This window comes from Grammomys surdaster, unplaced genomic scaffold, assembly GCF_004785775.1.
Source record: "Grammomys surdaster isolate TR1022 unplaced genomic scaffold, NIH_TR_1.0 126185, whole genome shotgun sequence".
Lineage (NCBI taxonomy): Eukaryota > Metazoa > Chordata > Mammalia > Rodentia > Muridae > Grammomys > Grammomys surdaster.
Window position 1 is genome coordinate 372,205 of NW_021620991.1, and position 19,775 is coordinate 391,979.

Here is a 19,775-nt window from a genome sequence, read left to right on the forward strand (position 1 = left end):
CCTGGAGGGGTTTATTTATTTTTTCTTCTTGCTATGACAAAAGACTGGAAAGCAATTTAAGATTTATTCTGGCTCACGGTTGAAGGTGCAAGTCCCTGCAGCAGGGAGGGCACAGTAGCAGAAGTAGCTATAGCTGCCGTGGCAAGTAAGAAGTATTCAATTTCTCCCTTTCCCCTCTTCAATCAGTGGGACCCCAGGCTACGGTGCCACCCACATTCAAGTGGGACTTCCTTTCCCAGTTAATCTCTGGAAACAGTTTCACAGGCACACCCTGAGATGTGTCTCGTAGGTGATTCCAAATCCAGTTAGGCTGACAATGAAGATGAACCCTCGGAGGATCTGCTGCCTGCTGTCAGTGACCAGCATTATGTCCGTTGCCCATGAACAAAACTAGAAAAAGACAGTACTCAGGTGTCCACATGAAGAAGCGGCCGCACCCAATGTCGGTGTGTATGCCTGAAGGAGAAGATACAGCAAGGCGCCCTGTAGCTCACCATACCACATCTTCTGTGCTTTCAGCCAAGCACTGAGCAAGGTGGCTATCCACATCTACCTGGGTCATCCTGCAAGAGAGAGAAGACAGTCATGAGGTAGAGGAAGGGCCTCCACATAGTTCTGAACCACTGAGAAGAGTCCTGGGCTCTTCCATGGCTGGTCAGCTGGAGGGAACAGCAAGCAGGATTCACCTCATAATAACCTTATTAGGTCAAGCTAGCCGGCCCACCACCACCACCTCTCCCTCGTTACCTGAGAACCCTTCTCTAGGCCAGAGATTTCTTAGTCCCATAGACTCCTACCACCCTGACCAGTGTTTGAGAAGTTCCCACACCATCTGTTGTCTCATTCATCCCGGCCCATGCTTAAAGCTAGCCCCAAAGGCTCTCTGGGGCCAACAAGCTTAACTCTCTGGCTCAGGGAGTTAAGCGCTTACTGCCAAACATAATGGGTTCAGTCCCTGGAACCCACATGATAGAAGAAAATTAAGTTTTTCTCTGACTTCCACACTTATTGTACATACATACACACATACACACACACACACACAATGTAATTTAAGTTTTTAAAAAAAGCCAGGTGTGACCGGGCGGTGGTGGCGCACGCCTTTAACCCCAGTGCTTGGGAGGCAGAGGCAGGCGGATTTCTGAGTTCGAGGCCAGCCTGGTCTACAGAGTGAGTTCCAGGACAGCCAGGGCTACAGAGAAACCCTGTCTCGAAAAACCAAAAAAAAAGAAAAAAAAAAAAGAAAGAAAAAAGAAACTCACTTTGTAGATCAGACTGGCCTCAAACTCAACGGAGATCTACTTTCTCTGCCTCCTAGTACTGGGACTAAAGGCATCTGCTACCATGTCTGACTAGGGAGTATTTTCTTGATGTGAAAGGACCAAGCCTCACCATGCAAGATTCAGTCACATGGCCACAGGCACTACATTTCTGGAAGGCCCATACAGCACCTGTACCTCAGGAGTGCTGGGCCAGTGGCCTGGGAAAGGGCATCACAGCCAAAGAACAAGTGTAGCATATGGACAGGCTTTCCATCCCTGACTTTGTCTGCCCACCAGAGGGAGGAGGTAACCCAGCTAGGGTGGTCAGTAGAACTGCCAGGACAATGCTCAGCAGTGGCCATCTCTTAAATATCACCACCAGGACATGCCCCCAGAGTGGCTAAACTTACTGGTCTCTGCTCACAGGGCCCTCCTTCTTTCGAATACCCTATAGCCTTTCATCCTCAGACAGTAATCCACCAAGCAACACTCCTCTCTCAGACTCTGTCTTGCATCCCTCCCTATAGCTCCTGAAGGCACATGACCACCACAATGAGACCAAATTTCAGACAGTCTCATCTGAGCCAGTCAAAGCAGGACTGCCATCTCCCAATGTAGAATAAACCCAGAACCCTGTGAAAAACTCTTATCACAGTGCCCTGTGTCTCTCAGCAGCCAGCTCACCTTGTATGTGCTGAGGCTGGTGAACTTAGCCACAGAAGTCCTCAGGTGGGGAGGTCACAGATCCCGAGGATCCTCTGGATATACTGCTGGCCAACCAGGTACCCATTACTTGCCCTCATAGGCTTCCCAGGGTATGGCTTGCTCACTGCATCCTAGGTGATCCAGATCCAGATCGATGGACAGAGAATGGACAACAAGGTCCTTCACCTAACCTGAGCCCATATCAGATGCCCCTGTGACGGCCCTGTGACTTCCAATGGCTCTCTCAACTGGCAGTGCCAAAAAACAGTCTTTTAAGTCCATGAAGCCAATGCAGCTGAGGTATTAACACTTCCCTCCCTACAGCTATCTGCAAGGCACCTCAAGGTTCCATGTGGACCATCTGTCGGGAGTTTCCAGGTGTCATTCCTCAAGTAGGTTCTCAGAGATTCCTCCAGATACCACCCTACAGCAAGAACTATTTCTGTAGCACCCATCTGACAGCTAGGCTCCTGCTAACTCCTGGACACAGCTCATCCCTGGCTATAGCAAACCAACATAGATTCATTCCAGTTTATGAATGTACCATTAGAGTCACAATCATGAGCCAGGCATGATACACACCGGTTATCACAACTACTCTGAAAGCTAAGGCAAGAAGACAGCTTGGCCTCTGATGTTTAAGGCCTAGGTTACATATTGAAATAAAAGGGCAGAGGGACAGACAACTGGGGGGTTATGGAGGACAGATGAACAGACAGACAGACAGACAGACAGAGACATGCAGAGACAGAGACACACACAGAAAAATCACAACCACCACTATATTAGTAAAGGTTTGGACATCTCCATCTGGTTTTCACCGGTTGCCTATCTGACACATAGATATCAGAAAATACAGTAGTTTCCCTATCTGTGGGTCCTGTACCTTCAGATTCAAAAAATCACAGATAAAAAATACTTTTAAAGCCGGGCAGTGGTGGCGCACACCTTTAATCCCAGCACTTGGGAGGCAGAGGCAGGTGGATTTCTAAGTTCCAGGCCAGCCTGGTCTACAGAGTGAGTTCCAGGACAGCCAGGGCTATACAGAGAAACCCTGTCTCGAAAAACCAAAAAAAGAAGAAAAAAAAAACTTTTATAAGCGACTGTACTAAATATAAAGACTCGCCCTTGCAACTGTTCCCTAAGCAATATAGAATACCAGCTGCTTCTATAAAGCTCAGAGACGTCGGATCTATGAAGTAACAACTGTTTTCTGTAAAAGGGATTTGAGTGTCTGCAGGCTGGTAAGCTGGGGGGTACCGCACCCAGTCCCCAAAGGTGGGGGAAGACTTATGAAGTATCTGAATAGAGCAGCAAGATCTTGGAATGAGCTGGGCGGTGGTGGCGCACGCCTTTAATCCCAGCACTTGGGAGGCAGAGGCAGGCGGATTTCTGAGTTTGAGGCCAGCCTGGTCTACAGAGAGAGTTCCAGGACAGCCAGGGCTACACAGAGAAACCTTGTCTCGAAAAACCAAAAAAAAAAAAAAAAATCTTGGAATGAAGAACACTGTATGCAATTCCTAGTATCTAATTCCTGCCACCTTTAGGAATAAAATAGTGCCCTGCATGGCTCACACTGGGCTAAAGGAAGGAAAGAGTGGTGTGGCCCTCCCTGAGGGGCACCCCCAGGTTCACTTGTGCCAGCTCAGCTGGGCAACAATATCTGCACAGACTGCCCTCAGAGGACAATATGACAGCTCATTGTGTAGAGCTGACCTGCCCAGAGCCAGTCTGCCTCCTTCACAGATCTTGCCCATTGTGACAACATCCCTTCCATTTAAGCCCCAGAACATTCCTGTGGTGGAGCAAGAATGGAAGGGAACTCCTTGAAGACTATGGGACATGATTGCTCCCCAGTCAGCCTGGTGATCTGGCTGCCACCTCAAGAGAGTCTAGTCAAATACATCCCAGTTCCTTTATAGTTCAAAGCGAAGATGTTATAATCACTCCAAACTTGCTAAGACTTGAGACTACCTTGCTCACACCTACTTTGGAAAACCAAGGCACTTTGCCAAGCCTTCATACAGCCGATTGCCAGTGGATGGAGTGTCCCTCGTCAATGGCCCTGTCTTCATGAGTTTTTTTTTTTTTCTTAGACACAAAGACAGAACAATCAAAAAGCTGTCCTGGAGTGAGAGGGGAGTGGGGGCCCTGACAAGATCATAAATCTGATGAGCTCTTTGAGAATGAATTCCCCAAAAGGGTTAGAGCCCTCAGCTTTTGCCCTTGGGTCTCTTGATTGGTATGAAGCACAGAGGGGTCAACTTTACAAACCATTCACCGTCCTGTGAACAGGACCCCACTTGAGGACAGCCATAACTTGACTCAACATCTCCTTGTCCGAGTAGAGATAGCTGTTGTTGACGGGTGGGATTGGGGATCCTCCCAAATTCATAAAGGCTCTATTCTGATTTTTTCTTTTTAAAAAAAGGCCACATTTTGGAGGTTAGGAAGATGGCTCACTTGGTAAATTACCTTCTATGCAAACATTACCAATGTAAAAGGCTATATGCATTCATACCCCAGGTACTGGTGGCAGGACAGGTGGATCCTGAGCTCAATGGCTACACACCATAGCCAAATCAATGAGCTCTAGGTTAAATGAGAGACTCTTTCTCAAAAAATAAGGTGGGAAGTGATCAAGAAAAAACTTGACCTGGCCTCTGTGCAGTGGGCACCTCTGTGCACAAACCCTCTGAGCATGTAGATATACTACACAAACAATAAATACACGCACCTTTTTTTTTAGTCAGGGTCTCTCTACACAGCACTGACTGTTCTGGAATTCACTATGTAGACTAGGCTGGCCTGGAACTCAGATGTCTGCCTCTCAAGTGCAGGGATTAAAGGCACATAAGCTACCACTCCTAGCTCAGCACAAAAAAATTTTTTTTAAATCATTTGGAGGAGCCTGTTGGGGTCTGAACTAGGGTTCCACCTGCCTATGTTCTGATAGCTGTTTAATCAAGCTAACTTTGTGCTTGATTAAACAGGACTAGCAAGAAGGCTCAGCAAATAAAGGTACCTGCTGCCAAGCCTGAGGACCTGAGTTCAATCCTAGGACTCACGTGGTGAAAGCCAAGAACAGATTCCAAGAAGTTGTCTTCTGACCACCACATGTATGTGTGCCATGCACACATGTACGTAAATGTTTATAATTTAAAAGTTAGTTATATAAACAAAAGGCCAGAGCCACTTCTAGGCACTCTTCTAGCCTCCTAAGTCTGTGGGCTTTATATCTGGTTAAGCCTTAAGCCTGAGGTCTGGGGTGGGACACTCACTTGGGGTCAAATGCCTTCTGGCACAACGGGCAGCTCAGCAACACAGGTGGACTCTGCACAGGCACACACTCCTGGGTTCTGGGAGTCTGATGGGGATCCAGCGCAGGGCATCCTTTCGAGGATGGAGTAGGTGACCCCAGGGAGCTTTCAGGTCCACGGAACAGGTGGTAGGAGCTTCCAGAGCCACGAAGGGCAGGTGGAAAAGGCGTCCAGGAAAAAGTCTTTGGTCCCACAGTGAAGACCTCAGGAGGCACAGTGGACTCTGGGTCAGGCAGAGACTCCTGAAAAGCAGGTGCCCATAAGGACATAGCCACCAACACCATGACCTCCTCAAGGACCTGAGAACCCTCTTCTCCCAGGTCATTCCTCTTTAGTGCTTTTGGACACACCTGGCTGGGAAAAGCAGGCAGCGGTGGTAATGGCTGACTGTTCGGGGTCCAATCCGCGTTCCCACTCACGGTGCTGCGCAGCAGAGCAGCCCAGGGCTCATTCTTACTTTCCTCCGACAGAAACCAGGGGCGGCAGTTAGGGGGCCTGGGAAGCATAAGAAGGGTCAGCCGGGGGGTGCATGGTAGAGGTCACGAGGGGTTGGTTCTACAATGAAGGGTAACAAGGCTCGGGGTGGGGAGCAGGTCCACAGTGGGGTAATGGAGGAGGGGGTCCATAGTAAGGGAACAGAAATGAGCCTCATGTTGAAGCGTAAATGGACTCTAGGGGGGAAAGGAGCCTGGAGCTGCGAAAGGAGAGGCCAAATAGGCGATGGGGAGAGGGGTGGCGGAGGTGGGGGGACCGCAGGGTTGGGGTGGAAGAGGTGACCACGCCCGGAGGGAGGCGGGGCGTGTCTGGTAGAGAGATGCACGTGTGCGAGGAACCACGCAGCTAGGCGGGAACATCGCGGCGCCCCCGTCGCCTTCCCGGGATCCCAGCGCCTTCCAAAGCCCCCAGGACCCCATCCCTCGGCTCTGTCCCGCCTCACCCGCCCCCCGCAGGCGGCCTGCGGCGGCTCAGCCTTCCCCGCAGCCTCCGCTCCTCCTCCATGCTTCTCCAGACAGCGTCCGGCGGAAGTGAGACTTACAACCCGACCCGCCCTCCGTCCCGAACCAGCTCCCGCCGCTTCCAGATCCCGCTTTGCCAAGTGCCAGCTCCCCTTTGTGGCTCTGAAAATCTAACCGTTAGGGACAGGAGACTGCCGCCTTGAGGGAGAGGCGGGACAGGGTGGAGCTGCCCTCTAGTTTGCAGGAGTGCGAGACTGCGGAGGGTTTGGATCCCACCCGACCCTGTGCAGGCAGCCTGGAGCCTGAGCTCCCTTACGTCAGCACGTGCTGTCAGGCTTGCCCTACCGATGCCATTTCCCAGCGGTACTAGACAATGCCCTGCCTCAGTTTCCAGTTCTGTAGCCTTTTTCAGGAGGGCCCTGTGGACAGGGCCAATTTCCCAAGTCCAGTTTTGCCGTCATCTTCTTCTTATAGGAGGAACTGGGTTTCTCTACCAAAGAGAGAGGCAATGAAACCGCAAAGCCCAGGGGACGAAAGCTCAGAGTGAAAATCCCCGGCTTCTTACCTAGCCAATAACCTGCCCTGCAATCCTGCAGCCTATCACTTGGTGGCAGCAAAAGCCCGGGCACGTTGATGTACGCATTGGGATTAGCTAGTAGCTTTCTGCTTCACAGCCCCCAGGGGTCAGGGCCGTTCCCAAAAGCCGGTCCTGCAACCATCTGACTCCCTGACCCTTTTCCTGAGTCTTCCTCCAGTCAGAACTTTGCCTCCCGTCCTCAGTTGTAAGCCGAGTTGTAAACAGAAGTACCCCCACCGTACTTCCAGGTTCCACAGGCTGGAAATTGTGTCCAGGCCAGGTTCTGGGGATGAATTCTGGACTGAGGTTGTCTTCTATCTCCTCAGACTTGAAGAGAATGTGCAAGTTAAACTTCCTAAGGATCCGAGCACATGTATTTGTGCCGTATGCGTCTGGTGCCCACAGAGGTCAGGAAAAAGTCTCGAATCCCCTAGAACTGTAGTTACAGACAGTTGTGAGCTACCATGTGGGTGCTGGGAAATGAACCAGGAGCCTTTGCAAGAGCAGCAAGTGATCTTAAATCATCTCTCCAGCCCCCATCCAAACATTTTTAGAACCAGAGGAGGTAGAAATAAAGTAATGAGCAGCTCAACACTACTGAGGGTACCTTGTCCCAGCTGTCTGCGAAGTATTACCAAGGAAGGCTTTAAAAGTTTAATTTGAGCTATGCTGGCACGGACCTTTCACCCTAGCACCCAGGATCCAGAGGCAGGAGGGTCTCTATAAGTTTGGTCTATGGAGTGAGTTCCAGGATGGCAGGGCTATGAAAAAAGATCCTGTCAGAAACAAAACAAAAAGTTGAATTTGGTTTGGAGAGATGGCTCACTGGGGGCCTAAGGTCAGTCCTCAAAACTGATGTGAAACCATGCAGGACAGTACAAGTCTGTACTCCCAGTGTGCTGAGATGAGAAGCAGAGACAGGAGTCTCCCCTGAAGTTTTGGACCAGCTAGACTTGTGTACACAGTGTCAAATAGGCGACAACTGCCTTAAACCAGGTGGAAGGAAGGTGAGGTTGTCCTCTGACCTCCACTATGGTGTGTGTGTCCACCCTCACACCCTAGAGGAAGGAATTTTTTTAAAAAAATGTACTTATGTATATAAGTACTTTATCTGCATATACACCTGCTTGCAGAAGAAGGCATCAGATCCCAGTATAGATGGTTGCTGGGTACTGAACTTAAGACCTCTGGGAGAGCAGTCAGTACTCTTAACCACTGAACAATCTCTCAGACCAGGAAATTATTATTATTATTATTATTTAAAATGTAAAATTGAAGCCAGGTGGTGGTGGTGCATGCCTTTAATCCCAGCACTCATGGGGCAGAAGCATGTGGATCTCTGTGAGTCTGACGCTAGCCTGGTTTACAGAGCAAGTTCCAGGACAGCCAGGGCTATACAAAGAAAAACCCTGTCTTGAAGAAACAACAACAAAATCAAGGTTGAATTTGATGAAAGGATCTCACTCTCCTGGAACTATCTGTTGTGGTGACAAGGAATTTACTGGAAAATACTTTCGGGATTAACCCTTGCATTGCAGAAACAACTTTCTTTTGAGCCAAGATTCACAGTTACAAAAGGATAGTTCAGCCCTTTGGAGGAGACACACAGGTGACACAGAAAGTGGCCCAGCGTGGGAAGCAAAAAGGCTGCCTGCATCTGCCCAGTACCCTGGTTGAGCCTACCTTCTTCTCTTTGGTTTTGTCCATCATTAGACCATATTACCTTGGAGGAAGAGCCTAAACTCCACCCTCCAAAGCTAGTATCAGAAGTGAAGAGGATCTGCCAGCCAGGCTGGTGTCTTGGCAAGCTATTTTCTCAAGGTGGTATTAACAGAGTCCTGACTTTCTCACTAGCAAAGCTGGTCCCCAGATTGGTCTTAGCAGTCAACAGGGGCTGGTAAGCTGCTGGGTGAACCCGTCCATCGGATACCAGTCTGTAGCTGCTGGGGTCATCCAAATCCTGCTTGGCTTCTTATATTCTCCTTGCCTTATTGGGAAATGGGGTTTACCATCAATTTACTCCACAAATGGGTCATGACAGTACCTGTCTGTGACCAAGCCCAGAAAGGACACAGGCCTCTAGTTTTCAAGTGGACCTGTAGTAAGCCAGCATGCCTGGGGACATGTTCATGCCACTCAGCTCTTCCCACTCTTACTGTGAGGCAGAACGGCATGGCATCTACATAAGGCACCCCAGCAATACTCACTGGCTGTACAAGGATGTCCAAGAGGCCTGGGCTGCTTCTCTGCCTGCGTGGCCTTCTGACAGCAGGCTTCATTCCCCACACCTGCTGGCCTGTGTATGCCAAGCAGGCAAGGCTGCCTGGAGCCAGGCACGGCGGCATTTATGGGGTGTGGGAGTGCCAGGCAGACAGGCTGTATGAGACAGTTGCCTGGGAAACATCGCAGGATCCGCCAGGCAGCAGAGTGGTTGTTCAGGCCCACACATGGGGTGTGGGGGCAAGGGTGTGTTGGGGGAAGGGAAGGCTCAGACATTGCGGCTCCCTTACGGTACCTCTTCATGCCTCCAACTGGGGATTGAGGTCAGGACCTACCCATGGTCAACAGGCGAAAGCCAAGGGTGTAGCAATCTCACCCCAAAAACCAAGGGACACTGGAGGAGAGGGCACAAGGGGGAAGGGACCTTGCTTCATTTCAGGTCACACTTCTACCTGGTCACTTCTGTCAGTTCACAGTGACATTCTGACATTCAACAAACTCTTCCAGCCACTTTTCCAAACCATCTCATGGCTCAGTCCATGTTCAGTCCAGGGGCTGTGCCTTTCTCCTCCAGCCCTAAGTCCCAGCCTTAATGGGATGCTTTCCAGTCTTGCCCCCTAATGCCTTTCTAGGTTTTCCTGAAGCACAACCGTAGGGCAACTTCCAGAGGGCAGCCCTGTGTACTCTGCCCTAGCTGTGCCCAGAGCTTCAGAGAGACCGTGGGGCCACAGACATAGCAGAGAGAGGGACAGAGCCATAGGGAGCAGGATGGCAGAAAGGGGGAAAACTTGGGGCCCCTCCTGTGGCGATAATAAGTCAAGCAGAAACCAAGCTTTCCTGGTGTATAGGGTGAGTGGGAGCCCCAGGGGACTCCCCAGGGAGGCTGTGGTTTCTCAGCTCCCACAGAGTCAGCTTTGACCCGGATCCAACAGCATTTACAGGAAACCTGCACATGGGAAGGCCCTTGACCCAGATGCCAGAGATCTCTTAACCTTCTGGGCCCCTCAACCAGGTGGATACATGTTTCCAAAAGCATCTGAAGTAAACAAATTGTGGGCAGTCTTTACCATAACTATCAATTTCAGGCTGTGTACTGGCTACATTTTAACTTTCTGATTTGGGTTTTGGTTTTTAGTTGCTGTTGATTTTTTTTTTCTCCTTTCACCCCTGGGGATAGAACTCTAGGCACGCTACTTGAGTGAGCTGCACCCCCACCGTATAGTTTGAACTGCTTAGAGTCTTTCACATGGTACCACCTGAACACCCGGATTCTGCTTGCACTGGAAAATCAAACCAGTGGGCCACATAGCTCAGGCTCCTGAGGTCCAGTGATACAAGGAGAAGAGCAACTTCTCTGGACTTAATGGCACTTTTCAGAAGAAACCAAAATGCTAGGTGGGGGTGGGGTATTCTGTCTTGTGTTTGCTCACCTGGAAGATCTGTATTTTATAAGGGAAAAAAAAATGACCTGAAAGGTATTTGGCTCAATTAATGTGAACGTGTGTGTGTGTGTGTGTGTGTGTGTGTGTGTGTGTGTGTTTCCATATGTGTGTATGTACTTGTCAAAATCAGAGACTGATGACAGGAGTCATTCCTCAGCCTCTGTCCACCTTATTCTCTGAGACGATGGGACTGAATTCACCAGTTAGGGTAGGCTTGCTGGCCAGTGAACCCAAGAATCCGGTTGTTCTACCTCCCCAGTGCTGAAATTACAAGTGATCCTATCTTTTTAGATGGGATTTTGAAAATCAAACTCTGGTCTTTCATGTTTGTGTAGCGAGTACTTTTCTGATAGAGCGATATCCCCCAATTCCCTGGCCCACATTTTTATACTTCCCCACCACTGTGCTCCTTGTAGACTGGAGACGCGGGCTTAGTTAGGGCTGTCCCAGTAAAACCTGAGCACTGCCAGACTCTTGAGCCTTGACCCCAGATATTGCTGTGCATGCCCTCAGCATCCTATCTTCCTAGTGCCCAAAGAAGTGCCTTCTTTCCCCCGGATTATTCTCCATGTGTTACTCTGAAACCATAGCACCAAGACGACCAGATCCATGTCACCCCACTTCTGTGTAAGATACTGCTGAAATAGAAAGCATTTGCTTCCTCTCTATGGGGCTTCCTATGTGGGTCTATGCATAGTTCCTATCTGGCTAGGGATTGTAGGCAGCCCTCAGTGGAGCAAGTAGCAACCTCATGTCTCTATGGGACAGGGGTAGCCCTGCCTTCCAATCTACTGCTCTTTTTCTTGCATGGGCTGTTCTGTGAGCAAGACTAGCTCTTCTTACAGATCTGTGCATTGGAGGCCACATTGCCCAGACAGAGATACGGCTGTGTCAGGTATTCCTGGCAGCCATGCCTGTGTAGATAACCCCTGTTTATAGTCAGCCTCATTCAGCATGCTATTCTCTCTCAGGTCAACCTGGTACTGACATGCCTACCCACCCCTTCAGTGATGGGTATAAGCAGTCTGTCACCTCCCAGATTCAGAGCTGGCCTACGCCCCCAAGACTTTGCCTGGGCTGGAGTTAGGGACAGTACCTGATTCCTCAAAATGGCAACAGATAACAGCCTGCATCTGGGGCCTGAGCAGGTGGGACATGCCAGAGCTGGTGTGGCTTCTGGGTCTATCCTTTTTGAACCACCTCCTACATGCTCTGTCCCAGGGAACCTCAGCCCTCACCACACCCATTTTGCTCTTGTCCAAAAAATCCTCCTCACTGTAGCCAACCCTGTGATGGAGGTGCTGTTGATTGACACATGTACAGACAGGTCCAACTAAGGCCCAAGGCATATACCAAAGGTCATAGGGCACATGACAGTGACTGGTCAAACTGGCTATGAAGCCAGGTCTTCCTAGCTTATTAGCAATGAGTGATGTCCTGCTGGGTATCAGCAGTCAGGAGATGAAGTAGCTCTCTCTCTAGCTACAGAGAATAGTCTCCATCCTGGAAGACCAGCCAAGATGTTCTGGCTAGTTTTAGGTCAACCATAACTTTAATCTTTTCAAAGCCTATTTTTAATGATAGTTCTTAAATGCTTTAACCTCCCTTTTAGCCCACCACCCACCAGAAGTAATGGGGGAAAAAAGGACACAGGGGAAGTGGACCTGTTTAGAAATGGTTCTTTGGAATAAATCCCATCTGTGCTGTTAGGAAATCAGCAGTTCAGTTCACAGGTCAGCAGCAGCAGTGGCAGCTCGGTCCACTCGCAAACACTTCATGGATACACCAGCAGTCCAGTTCGGTAGTGCTGGGATAGCAGCAGTGGTGGCATGACCTAGCAAAACAGCCAGACTTCAACTGAATCAGCACGAGTCAGCAAGAGTAACCAGGGACCACCAGGGACACCAGAAGTTTTCAGCTGTCTCTCAGTGAAAGGGAAAACAAGAAGCATTGTACAGCTAGCTCTATAAGCAAGCAGGCCAAGCCTCTGTCACTCCATTGAGTCCTACTTATACTTCCTCCAAACATCATGTGTCCTCACCACGGGTCTTGCCTCGGGGGCAGTGAGTCTGTCTTAGCAAAATTCCATGTGAGTCTGTCTCACTCTACCAATCAGCCTGAGTCCACAGAAGCGTAAGAAGCTGCCAGCACACCAACAGAAGTTTTTTGGTGCATTTCTCTCTATGGAGTCCTGACAAAAGGAGTGCAAGGTGGACCAATACATGTGTGTCGTTAGTGAAGAATCCTTCATCACGTGTTCTTTCATGTGCTTGCTTTAGCAGAACATCCTTTCACCTGTGTCTGCTTCAGCGAAACACCATCCAACACAACTGACTTTCCAAAGAACCCTTAAGTTTCCACTTAGTCAACCTGATACAAGCTAGAGTCATTTGGGAAGGGAGAACCTCAACTGAGAATATGCCACCACCAGATTGGTCATTATGAACATTTTTGTGTTTGTTTTGTTTAATTGATGCAGGAGGTCTAGCTCACTGTGGGTAGGTACTCCTCCTGGGCCTAGACACTATGTCTCATAGTCCCAGATACTATGAGAAAGCAGATTGAACAAGCCATACAGAGCAAGCCAGTTAGCCCTGTTCCTTCATACCTTCTGCTTCCGTTTTTTCCTCTGTGCTCCTGCTTTGAATTCCTACTCTGACTTCCCCGGGTGATGGACTGCTAGCTGTAAAGTGAAATAAACCACCCCAACCCCCATCCCAGTTGCTTTTGGACCTGGGTTTTATCATAGCAACAGAAACTCTAACTACAAGGTTAGGTAGCTTGTGCGGCTGAATCTTAGCTTCTGGACATGATTCCTTACATGATTTATGGACTGCCTCCCAGGTTGTGGAAGACCCCGGAAACTTGTGGAAAGAGGCCTCAACTCTGCTCCTGTGCTTAGCTGCCTCTTGTCATCTCCCACAGATAGCCAAACTAAGCAATTCCTAATGTTCACAGTCCACCACCTCTGTAGCCAGGTCACAGGCTGGTGTCCTTCAGTGTCTCCAAGCCTGGGTGCTTGGCATACCATTGATTCTGCCAGTGCTGCGATCCCATGCTGGGTTCTGGCTGTAGCCTGCCACCCTGGCACATACTGAATGAACTTGTAAAGGCTGCCCTTGGTCCTCTTTGGAAGGACCCCATTCCTCTCTAGGACAGTCACTGGGGACAATCAGTTCCCCAAATAGTTTCTTTCTACACAATGAGTACACCTGGATACAGGATGTGGAAGTACCAGGTAAGAGCCCTAAGCCAAATGAGCAGAGACTTAGAAATCCTGCATACCCAAGACTTCAGGAGGCCCTGCCACTCAATGTTGACGAGGAGTTGGTGGGCGTTCAGCAGGTGTGGAGGATCTATCCGCTGTCTTGTTCCCATTGCCCAGTCTTTTTTGGACCAGCAACTAAAATGGCCTGGGGACACCCTGCAGGGTGCGCACCACCGGAAAGAGGCACTGAGCTGGGCAGCCTTGGCCAGGCTCTATCTGCTAATCACCTGCCGGTGCTGCCTTCTGTCGGCTGGCCAGGTTTTGCACCCCAGTCAACCTCTCCTGTGTCCTGCACTCAATGCCTGCCTTCGTCCATCTGCTGCCCTGCCAGAGCCTCTGGCACCTCTCTCCTCTCCAGAGCCTCTCATCACCAGCCTCTCCCACGGCCTGCCCTTCCTCAACAGCTCCATCGCCAGGCCACGCCCCCGCTCCCATCTTCCGGGTAGATCCCCACAGACCTCAGATCACCTGCAGGGGCAGTTCATCATACTGTAAGACCTCACAGCACTACTTTTCTTTAGTTCCAACACCTGAATCCAGCTTCTTCTTGCTCGGACACTTCCCAGTCAGAAGTGCTCCCAAGACACCCGCACAGTAGAAATGGAAAGCACAGATAGGTCATGTTAAATTTAGCATAGCCGCCTATGGTAAGATAAAAAGAGGTAGGTGAAGTTAACGTCAATTATGGTGTGCAGTTGAACATAGTCCCTGACGTAGAAGCAACCCCGTACAAATTATGAGCCTGTTTTTATGCTTGCTTTTGTTCACTCTAGGTTTTGAGAATGCAGTGTGTTTTGCTTGTAGAGTGAAACTCAGGTTAGCCTGGACATATTTGAAAGCTGGCACTAAGTGTCACCTACTAGAAGACCAGTGTTTTCTACAGACCAGAAAGATTAGGGACTCCCACCTGGGTGCAATGGTAATTGGTGTGGGCTCACTCTACCACATGGATGCTGTGACATCTGGGATGTCTCCCTGTCCCCAGAAGTGCCACATTAATGTATGGAAGGCTCTGTTCAGAGTCACAGAAGAAGTAGGCCTGCAGCCCACCTTCCCTGGGCTCTAGTTCTCTATGTTTGTGTGATCTGATAGTAAAAGCTGATTTTCTGCTTAAGAAATAAAGTGTGAAGGTCTGATTTGTCCAACCCTTTTCAAACCCAGGGAAGTGGTGCTTCGCAAATTGGAAAGCCATGACAGAGAGGCATCCGTCCCAGGCTGTGGAGTTGAAGGCAGAGGAGTTCAACTTTCAAGAACAGACTGTTGCAGGTACCAGGAGTGGCAAAAGAGTCACAAGGCATCCTGTGGGTGTGACTTTGCCACAGGGAGGCTCTGGGAGTGTCTCAGAGTGTCCTCCACCTGGGTAAAGTCGCTGCATCTCCGAGGACATACCCAACAGCCACTGGCAAATCACAAATGGTCTCAAGATCAGGGGGAGAAGGGGAATTCTTTTCCCTGTAAAAGTACACATTGATGAAAAACAATGTCATTCAAACACATAGGCATAGGGCTGGGCGTGGTGGGACATGCCTTGAAATCCCAGCATTCAGGAGACAGAGGCAGGTGGATCCCTCAGAGTTCAAGGCCACCCTGAGTTCCAGGACAGCCAAGGCTACTCAGAGAGACCCTGTCTTGAAAATCCAACCAACTAAACGAAAAACCAAAATCCATAGGTTTGCCACACTCTGGAATAGAAGTGAGTGGTGTGTGGAAATGAGACAGGATGGGGTTAGAGCCAAAAATTATGACGCAGCTAGAAGAACTGGAGTGTGCTGGTCCAGGTAGAACCTAGGGCAGCCTGCCCCTGGTCCTTTCGGGAAGGACCTCCAGCATTAGCTGCTGAGGTTTTGTAGAGCAGAGAAAGCGATTCAGGCCTCTCTCCTCTTTTCTGAATAAGAAGGCACCTCATGCCAGGAAAGGGCTCCTGGGTCTCTATGGGAGTTTGGCTAAAGTCAGAAAAGCCTGGCACTCCTGACACCTAGCTTTTCTCTCCCTGCAGTCATGTGATGGCAGCCTAGCCTGGCCTCCAACTTTCTCGCCTCTTCTGCATTTTGGGGGTACATTATGCCAGGCAGGTGCCAGAAACACAAATGCAGCAGTTTTTCCCCCAGGAATATCCGTACTGTTTCCTGTGATAAGTGAGGGCATATGGCCATAGCCTTGTACAGCTCAGGTCTTCAGTGGTCAACCCTGAAAGTGCTGTCCCCTTCGACAAGCAGCCTTTGTGTGGAGAGAGCCCATGCTAGCTCTGGTTTTACTCCCTCCAACTCCCCACCCTCAGCATGGAAACTCATTCTGACTCCAGTCTCAAGGATTTTCCAACCTTGGGTTGAAGCCTCAGAGTTACAGTGTCTCTGTGTGTGTGTTGGGAGGTGGTGTGTGTGTGGCGTGTGTGCGGTGTGTGTTATGTGTGTCCTGTGTGGTGTGTGGTGTGTATATGTGGTATGTGTGTTGGGGTGTGGTGTGTGTGTTGGGAATGCGGTGTGTATGTGTGATGTGTGTGTGGTATGTGTGGTGTGCATGTTGGGGGTGGTGTATGTGTTGAGGGGTGGTGTATGTATGTGTTGTGTGTGTGTGCTATGTGTGTATGTGTGTGTGCTGTGTGTATATGTGTGTGTGTGTGGTGTGTGTGTTGGGGCAGTGGTATGTGTGTGTGGTGTGTGTGATGTGTGTGTGGTATGTGTGGTGTGTTTGCTGGGGAGGTGGTGTGTGTACAGTGTGTGTGTGTTGGGAGGTGGTGTATGTGTTGAGAGGTGGTGTATGTGTGTGGTGTGTATGTGTGTGCTATGTGTATATGTGTGTGTGTATGTGTGTGTAGTGTGCTGTGCATGTGTCTGTGTGTGTGTTGGGGGCAGTGGTATTTGTGTGTGGTGTGTGTGGTGTGTGTGTGGTGTGTTTGCGGGAGTCGGCGGTTATGGTGTTGGCAGTGGCGGCAAATGGAGGCAGATGGTGGCAGGGGTGGCAGTGGCGATAGTGGTGGTGGTCTTTGCCCAGAACAAGCTTTCCAGACTTCTCTTTAATCCATGGTGGGTTCTGCAGGGGAAACTAGAGCTTGGTAGACTCATCCACACGTCCAGTGTCTGTCTAACCACTAGTTGGCCTTACAGTTTTTACTCCCGAGGTAAAATGACCTTGTGACATTGGGACCTCGGCTACACTCAGACCACAACCCTGAATTCCCTGACCTGAGCAGTGTGTGGAGCCCAGTCTCTATGCCCTGCTTCCTGCCCTCCTTCCTTCCCCTTAACTCTGTCCTCTCTTTATGCCTCTCCCTCCCTCCTCTCCTGGCAAGCAGATTGCAATCCAAACTTGTTATTAACTTCTCCCCTGCAGTTGTCCCAGGGCCCTTCCAAGTTAAATATTACTCATGGAGATGGGAGCCTGCTGGGCAGCCCTAAGCCTGGACGTGGACTCGTCTCCGAAAGGCGCGGGGTGGAGACAGATGCCAGTCTTGAAACCTTGGAAGACCCTGAAACTGTTGGTCGTGAGGCAAGGGGGCACACCCGGGATCCTTCAGCCTCTGCCCTCCTCTTTGAGTTGCTAAGGTGCCTGTTTGCTGAACCCCTCCCTCTCCGTTCTGCAGATCCTGCAGGTCGGTGGGCAGTGGTTCCATGGGCAAAATAGGAGTAGCTAACCAGGGGCCCCAGAGGGGCTTGAGCTAGCCAGAGGAAGGCCTTTCCCTTAGCTGCCCATTCTAGCCTTATGCCAGGATAGGGGCAGAGCTGGGAACAAAATGTTCAGGAAAAACAGCCTTGTCCGCCTCACGTAATTTCTCCATTACCCCTTGGTTTTCCTGATAGGGAAGTGGAGGCATGAGGGTGTGTTGATTCAAGTACCTGGGAAGCCCCAGTAATTGGTAGGCATGGGGACCTGACTCCTGTTCTCTCTACTCAGCCTGTCCACTAAGGTTATGGTTTGGGGGTGGAGGATGTTTGAAGTCCCATATAGCGCTCAGTCATTGCCAAGTCTCTCAGGGAGTAAAGCTATATTGACTGACTAACCAACCAACTCATATTTTCTTCTTGAACACCTTGCCTTCCATTCCCCTGCATGAGCCATATAGGGACCAAATGCTCCCCTGTCTCGGGGTCTTTTTGTCTGCTACTTTGCCTACTCAGAATGCCCACACTTGACCAATTTTAGAGCACGGGGTCAGATGGACCTAGGAGTGAGCCTTCCACCCCAGACTCAACACCCCAGTCCTTCTAATTCTACATTCTGACCTGGTCTAGGGTCTACTCAAAGGACCAATAGCCCTTCAAGATCATGACTCAGGTGGAACAGGGTGACTAGTTCTTGGACTGGGACCACCCACCAGGCCGTTGTATGCCTAGGGTAGAAGAGAACTGGACATGACAGTATGACCAGGAGGCCTTGTATAAAAGCCCCAAACTGATAGGGCTGATGGAACGTGACCCTGTATTTCATCCTGGAAGCTGTTCATCGGTGAACAACCACAGGAGTCCCCGGCCTCCTTCCTGCCTGATGTCTAGAGAGAGGACGGAGTGGGCACTCTCAGACAAGCCACAGCTCCTCCCCCACATTAGCCACTTCCATTCCTGAGAATTGAGCCACCTGGCTCAGAAACCCAGACTCTCACTGGCTCTCTAAGCCTGTCTCAAGAGGCCTCTTCCCCGGCACTTCACCTTGGATACAGCCTTAGGACAGGGCTCCCGAGCGCCAGTCTGGCTGGAAAGACCCACCAGCTGAACACTCCGCACACCTGGTTGGTGACTAGGTCTGTGTGGGGCTCTGGAGACCGCCACCCACCTGCCTGTCTCCTGCCCAGACCTGTGGTTGTGTCTGTCGATGTCAGATAGAGGCGAGTTGGGACTTCATACCTGGAATCAGGCAGGAATGTGAGCCTAGAAACCACTTTCTTTCAGTCTCTCCCTGGCTCTGTAAGGATTGTCTTTTCCTATCAGGGTGCAGCAAGATAGAGACCCCACAGTAGGCCTCTAACACTCAGTGAATCTTACAGCCATGTTGGCTACTTTTCTGCTTGACTCCTAACCCTGATTTTGGTGGTAAGGATGGGTCAGGAATCAGTCAGAACCATGCAGGCCTCAAGAGAGAGCAAGCCCTGTTTTGGGGCTCCTCCGCATGTCTAGAGTGAGTGGGGCTCTCTGACTGACAAAGCCCCCATGGGTGAAGAGAGCAATGCAGAGCTCATTCTACCAGGGGAATTTAAGACTTTTTATTTCTTTTTCGAGAGAGGGTCTTGCGTAGCTCAGACTGGCTTCAAGCTCACTGTATAGCCGAAGATAATTTTGAGCTTCTGATCTTCCTGTCTCTACCTTTTGAGAGCTGGGATTATAGGCTCATGCCACCAAACCCGCTTTACAAGGTGCTGGGGATGAAACCAGGGCTTCACGATAGGCCATCACTCTACCTACACATCCACAGCCCCCAGGCACAGGAAAGACTCCTCGGTTCTTTCAGTAAGTGTCTGAGCCATAGTAGGACATGATGTTCTTTCTCTTCCTACAAGGAACAGAGAAGGCAAGAGGTATACCTTCTTACTTTATTTGGATCACAGGGGTCCCTGTTCTCAGCCTGGCCTGAGAGGTCTCTAGCTAGGAAAAAGGTTGGCCCCTGACACAGGCAGGCTAACTGTGGGAAGGGATGTGAACATATCTGCTGTAGCCTGGCCAGGGTCTAGAAGTGGGATGGGGCCCTGCAGGGTGACCTGTTTTTCCCCTCACTCGAGGGGGTTGGATGTACATGTGCACCCCTGCAAGCTCCTGGCAGGCCAGCTAGTAGGCTATTTCCCACTCTAGCTTCCCACAAGTCTGTGGGCGCCTCAGCCCCCTGCTGAGGTAGCTGCCTCTCTTGGGAACTGGCTTCTGATGCAGGGGCCATGGGGAGCTTCCCAGGCCAGACAGACTGCAGGCTGGCGCCGGCCAGCCCCTTCCTCTCCAGCCACTAGGGCCTGCGGCAGCTCAGTAGAACAGGGCAGCCGGCATGGCAGAGAGCCCAGAGTGGGAGGGAGGCTGCTTCTGGGTCACCTCCCCTGGGCCGGTGCCCT

The 19,775-nt window shown here is 50.4% G+C and overlaps 1 protein-coding gene across 1 annotated transcript; it reads right to left on the minus strand.

Annotated features, from left to right (window-relative positions):
* Positions 1-45: 45 nt before the first annotated feature.
* On the minus strand, positions 46-6,286 carry Faap20 (FA core complex associated protein 20). Its single transcript, XM_028757794.1, has 5 exons — positions 6,225-6,286; positions 5,638-5,782; positions 5,249-5,529; positions 554-563; positions 46-456 (listed from the first exon to the last, which is right to left on the minus strand). Exons 1-5 carry the CDS (start codon positions 6,284-6,286, stop codon positions 391-393), a joined length of 564 nt encoding a protein of 187 aa, XP_028613627.1. The 3' UTR covers positions 46-390.
* Positions 6,287-19,775: the final 13,489 nt, after the last annotated feature.

Excerpts from the sequence above, each read along its gene's own strand:
- Faap20 (XM_028757794.1), bottom strand. The coding sequence starts at position 6,286 with ATGGAGGAGGAGCGGAGGCTGCGGGGAAGGCTGAGCCGCCGCAGGCCG. Across the intron at positions 5,783-6,224 it reads AGGCCGCCTGCGGGGGGCGG|GCCCCCTAACTGCCGCCCCT; the intron begins GTGAGGCGGGAC and ends TATGCTTCCCAG. Across the intron at positions 5,530-5,637 it reads TGCCTGCTTTTCCCAGCCAG|GAGTCTCTGCCTGACCCAGA; the intron begins GTGTGTCCAAAA and ends CCTGCTTTTCAG.